Source organism: Mangifera indica, chromosome 3 (genome assembly GCF_011075055.1).
Source record: "Mangifera indica cultivar Alphonso chromosome 3, CATAS_Mindica_2.1, whole genome shotgun sequence".
Taxonomy (NCBI): domain Eukaryota; kingdom Viridiplantae; phylum Streptophyta; class Magnoliopsida; order Sapindales; family Anacardiaceae; genus Mangifera; species Mangifera indica.
This window is the reverse complement of record NC_058139.1, coordinates 12,628,429-12,634,410: the sequence shown is the minus strand read 5'-3', so window position 1 is coordinate 12,634,410 and position 5,982 is coordinate 12,628,429. Positions and strand designations below refer to the sequence as shown.

The 5,982-nt window shown below is 27.7% G+C and overlaps 1 protein-coding gene across 1 annotated transcript; it reads right to left on the bottom strand.

Annotated features, from left to right (window-relative positions):
• Positions 1-293: 293 nt before the first annotated feature.
• On the bottom strand, positions 294-2,132 carry LOC123211679 (chalcone synthase 1-like). The gene is made up of 2 exons (XM_044630504.1): positions 1,920-2,132; positions 294-1,428 (listed from the first exon to the last, which is right to left on the bottom strand). The coding sequence occupies exons 1-2, from the start codon at positions 2,095-2,097 to the stop codon at positions 434-436; spliced, it is 1,173 nt and encodes a 390-aa protein (XP_044486439.1). The 5' UTR covers positions 2,098-2,132; the 3' UTR covers positions 294-433.
• Between the last annotated feature and the right edge of the window lie 3,850 nt (positions 2,133-5,982).

Sequence of the window (5,982 nt, the reverse complement as noted above, 5' to 3'; positions counted from 1 at the left end):
CACAGAGTTAACCAACTAAGTTCAATCACCACTATCATATCCTTGTGCTTGGTCTAGCTTCATGTATTTCTTGTAGGTGTACATAAATTCATATCAACATTATCCCTTAAATTTTAATAATGATAAGTGATTTTCAAATATTTTAAAATCCATTCCATCTTTAATGATTTAATGTATCACTTATAATAATGTTTTCTTTTTTAAAAAATCCAGAAGAAAAAAAACAATTGTTAATTATGAAATACTAGAAAAAAAATAAATATAAATTAAGATAATTAAAAACCCAAATCAGCTAGCTAGAATAGAAGATGTTTTATTAATTATAGATAATTGTCATCACATAACAACTTTCTCATAGCTCTCAAGACACCCTTATCAATAAAAATTGAAATATAAATAATATAAAATAAAAGTAAAAACATAATAGAAGCACCTAAGCAACATTAACACTGTGAAGGACCACGGTTTCAATAGTAAGTCCTGGACCAAATCCAAAAAGCACTCCCCATTCCAATCCTTCTCCTGTGGTTTTGAGTCCATCTTTAATTGATTTTTTCCTCATCTCATCCAAAACAAATAATACAGTTACACTTGACATGTTACCATACTCGGCAAGAACATGTCTAGTGGCATGTAATTTCTCTGGCTTAAGATCTAACGTGGCTTGGATTTGGTCTAAAATTGCAGGCCCACCAGGATGTGCAGCCCAAAAGATTGAGTTCCAATCAGAGATGCCAAAAGGTTTGAATACCTCAATCAATCTCTTCTCAATGTTATTTGCAATAAGTTCAGGAACTTCCTTCCCAATATGAATTAGTAGTCCACCCTCACGTATAGCTCCAGTAATAGACCCAGCACTATTTGGCACTAATATTGGGGCTGTAGAAACTAGTTCAAAGATTGGTTTTTCAACACCAAGCACTGGATCTACACCAACTATGAGAGCAGCCGAGCCATCACCAAATAAGGAATGGCTCACAAGAACATCAATATCAGACACATTAGGGCCATGCATACCAATCATAGTTACCTCAGATACAACGATAAGGACACGTGCACCTTTATTGTTCTCAGCTAGGTCTTTGGCCATACGTAGTACAGTGCCACCTCCATTACAACCTTGTTGATACAACATGAGCCGCTTAATAGATAACTCAAGGCCTAAGAGTTTGACAATTCTATAATCAATCCCAGGTAAGAAAGCACCCATAGTGGTACAACAAATTAAGTGGGTGATTTTGGACTTGGGTTGGCCCCATTCCTCAATTGCCTTAGTTGCAGCTTCCTTGCCTAGCTCTGATATTAGTACAGCCGCTTTATCTTGTCTAGCATCTAAAGAAGGTGTACTGTATTCACACAAATATGGGTTTTCTTTCACAAACTCCTCTGTTACATACGTGTGTCGCTTTTTTATCATAGTTTTAGCACCTGAGATGATTGGATACATATTGGTTATATAATTTTTTTCTTACATGATCACATCAACAACTCCATAATATTCACAAATACAAAGAGCTGAGATGCGTAAACAAGATCTCTTCAATTGAAATCATTCTGATTTTACAGCAGTAATTCAAGGTTCATGTTTAAGGTTTTCATTTACTTCATTTCTTTTTTGTAAAATGACATGGGGTGTCTAAATTTAGAGAGCAATGAAATTTATATGCTTTGCTATCGCTAATACAAAATGTTTATTTAATCTTTTGAAAACAAGTAATTCAAATGACTTTTGAACTTCTATTTAAGAAATGATCCTTATTTGTTTAGGTCACATATGGCACATTCTTAAACTTGGAAAACTCATTTGTAAACAATACCAAAAATGGAAACATATGAAGTAATTAGCAGATAGAAAAAGGTATATCATAAGCAACAAAAATTAAAAAGGACAAAGAAAAAGCTGTAGAAACATTTCTTACACATGCGCTGCATTTTCATTTTATGCTCAGTCATGTGCTGGCTATTGGTCATCCTGAAATATCTATCTGCAAATGTGCTTTGATCATAATAAGTTGGAGGATTGGCCGTTCCAATTGCAAGAATTGAGGCAGTGCCTTCAGCACGTTGAGCCTTGCGAATTTGATCCACGCTAACCATTTTTTTAATTTTAAAAAACTATACCTTTTCTTACTCTTGAGTTATATTTTTTTCTGTTGGTAACTCATATATATATATATATACGTGTAAACACCTTGAGCTTTAAATCGTGATGCATGCTTTACACAAGTCCTTAAAAATGAATAAAATGTTCTAAATAAGAAACCTTGTGATGCAGTTAACATTCTCAAAAAAGGAAGCCGACAAAAAAATAGAGGGTGTGTTTGGCTGGGCTAATATTTTATTATTAAAATTAAAATATTATTTTGAAGATAAATTATCTAAAAAATTATTGGGTATAAATTATTAATATGTTGGATAAAATTAGTAGGTATAAATAATTATTGTGTTCGATTAGAGATAATAAAATAATACTAATATATTTTTTTACTTAAGTATCCTTAGATATAATTATTCTAAAATATTTTTTATATTACTTATTATATTAATTAAAAATGAAGTTATTTTTATCCTAAAAAATTAATAAATAAATATATAATTATAATAAAATAAAAATTATCTTAATAATCATTACATATCTAAGGTAGAAATGATAATCAAATTATCACTTATATTACTTATTATATCATCATTGTTAATAGAAGATTATCATAATTTTTTATTATTAATAAACAAAATAATATAATACAAATAATAAAAAATAAATTATCAAAATAATATTATGTTATTGCAAACCAAATAGCCCCATAGAGTATATCATTATTATAATAAAAGTCTTTCTTTACAGGCAGTAGTTTACAGGTTTTAGAACGCTTGAAAGTTTCCACAAATCATTAAATCATTCTGAAAATTTTTGTCCGTACCTAACAAAATCTATGTATAAGTTATTAAAATTCATTTTTAATTATAATAAACAAGGTAATTAGTTTTTCATTACATATTTTCCCCCAAAAAAAAAAAAGTAGAAGGGAAAAACACTAGATTTGTAAGAATGATTATAACATTTGGGTGCATGAGGCTTTGGCCAAGTCATGCGGGTTGATGAGATTGTGTGCATGCATGTATGTGTGTGTGTGGTTTCTTTTTTTTTTTTTTTTAAGATACATATAATGAGTAAAATATTTACACTAGCTAAATTTATGAAGTTAATTATGCAAATCAATAACATCATTATGATAATGTACATCAGCATGAAAGTAATACATTTATTAATTTATGTATAATCACATTACCGTGCATTGCACCCCATCATTTATCTTATCAACCATTTGAAAACAAAATACATTAATTTCAAACTTAACCTTTTAATTTTAAGATTCTTATAAAATTCACTCTCGAAATACATTATATATATATATATATTAAAAAAAGTTTCAAACAATGCTATAAAATCCATCAATTTATAAATGTTATCGAAACTCTTCCGTTATTTTTGTTTATTGTCGATCAATAGTATTCAATGGCTTCAAAGCTTCTTAATAGATCTAATTACCCCATTTTATAACTTTAAAAGGTGTACTGTTCTTAATGATTGTAAGGGAATTTTATTAAGGCTTCCTATAAATAGGGGTGGTTAAATCACATCACTCGTGCTGAAGCCATGCAGAGTTTATAAAAAATCAATTAAACATGGTGGCGTGCGATTTGTTGCAAAGTTGGCACTCTCAATTCCCAATTTAACATGCTTTACCTGTTTTTCTCCTTTATAATTTACATTTTCCACGAAGCTTCGCGAGTTTAATCATTTATCCTCTGTTTGTTTGGTGAGAAATTGACCATATTTTAAAAATTAAGTTTTGTTTTCTCTTATTTAAAATAAAAACCAGAATCAGAACTCAAACCAGTCTGATCTTAAGATTTGGAAGCCGAAAACTGAGAGCTAAGTAGCACAAGGCGGATAATTGGAAAAGTGGAAATGCATAACATTTTTTTTTTTAAATATTCAAAACAATTATATAGAGTTTTTTTTTTTTATAAATATAAATTTTTTATAGTAAAAGAGCATTAAAAAAAGGCCAAAAGAGTATTTGTCACCCTAGGTTAATTTATAATTCCGATTAGGGTAATTCATTTATGCATTTACACACAACGGGTGGGAAAACATAAAACGAATAATCAAATATATTTAATGCAACACATTATTTAATATTAGATCAATTATCAAAAATTAACTGTCATAAATTGACAATGTAGATTTACTTAGCTAATGTGAATAAATGTTAAACTAACACGTGAAGAATGGAATTATTAGTTTACACATAATAAAAAATATCTTTAAATAAAATAATCAATATTTTAGAATTTTCATTTGAATTGTATTGTATATTTTATTTTTTAATATTAAATATTTATGAACTAATATTTCTTCTAAATTTTAATAGATTGTTGGTTTAATAAAAGATTTTCAAAAGAATTTAATGAAGTGTAGAAATAATAAACAAAAGATACTCTATTATGGGGACCTTATGTGTGCATGTTAATTAGAAAAGGAAAGTGATGTTGTAAAGATGTATAATCAGATTTGTGCCATTGGTAACTTAATTATGTTGGTAAATTGCAGTAAATTAGTAAATTAAATCGATAAATTAACCTTAATTATATTGATTAAATTTTATTTTTTTATACAACGAGTTATTTCCTACATTCAATTAGACAAAGTATAAATATGTAATTTAAAAGTATATTAATTTATTGGGGTGCTTTTGCCATTACCATAAAAAAGAGTAAATAAGTAATTTACTTTGAAAACTAACAAAAGACACTAACAAAAATAAAATTTGTCATTTCAACATACCTTGGCTTGATTGATGTGTGCATAAATTACACACATTTAGAGTCTAAGTACTAGGTTTTGGGTAGATTTTTATTAAATTTCATTAAGTTTTGTTTGATTTTATGTTTGTTTTATGATAATTTCTCATTTTGTACTTTAATTTATCTTTATAGATGTTTTAGTGAAGTTTGAGGGCAATTAGAATCAATCTGAAGCAAATTTGGAAACTTGAGAATGAGTAAACCGCACTCCTACCAAAAATTCTAAGAGGCTACCAAAAATATTTATACAGTTGCATAAATATTTAGTAACATTATAATTTGTTGCCCTAAGTAATTCTAAGTCTCAAAACAAACTAGTAGTTAACTCTCAATCCATATCTATCTATATTACTTTGATTGAATCATACATTTGCGAGTAAAACACAATATTGATAATAATCTTTTGGCACATAAAAATAATACATAAATTGTCACCATTAATTATTCAACACATTCTAATTTTATATGCGGAAAGAATGATTTCATTTTAAATTCAACCAATAAAATTACATAAAATAGTGGTATCCCAATACAACAAAAACAATAATTTCTAAGACAATGAACTCACATAAATACCATGTCAAAACATAAATTAAAAAAAGATTAAAATATTCAGTTTTTAAGATGAAGAAAGAACATTTAGATAAACCGATGTTGCATATTAAAATGAAATAATATCACCAATCTTTCTCAAGTTAGAATATACTAATTTTTTATATGCTTAGTCCTAGAACTCCAGTTTTCCTCAAGTTATAACATGCTAAAAAGGAGAAAAATTGAAAAAAAAAAAAAAAAAGGGAAATGTTCACAGATTGCTCAAACACACACCAAAGAATGCTAATTACTATAACTCGTTACAGATTAAGATTAGAAATGAAATTAAGACATAATCAAACACATTGTAACAAAAAGAGTTAAGCTAAAATATTGATAAATTTATTATGAAAACAAGCACCTTTAGTTTTGCCGGTCTAAATAGACCAAAAGGGTCCTCTCCAACTTTAAAAACACTGATTATTCATTGCTTTTTTGTCTCCAAATGTGTATGTTTGATTATAATAATATTTTATTATAAAAAATAAAATATTATTACAAAAGATAAATTAATTA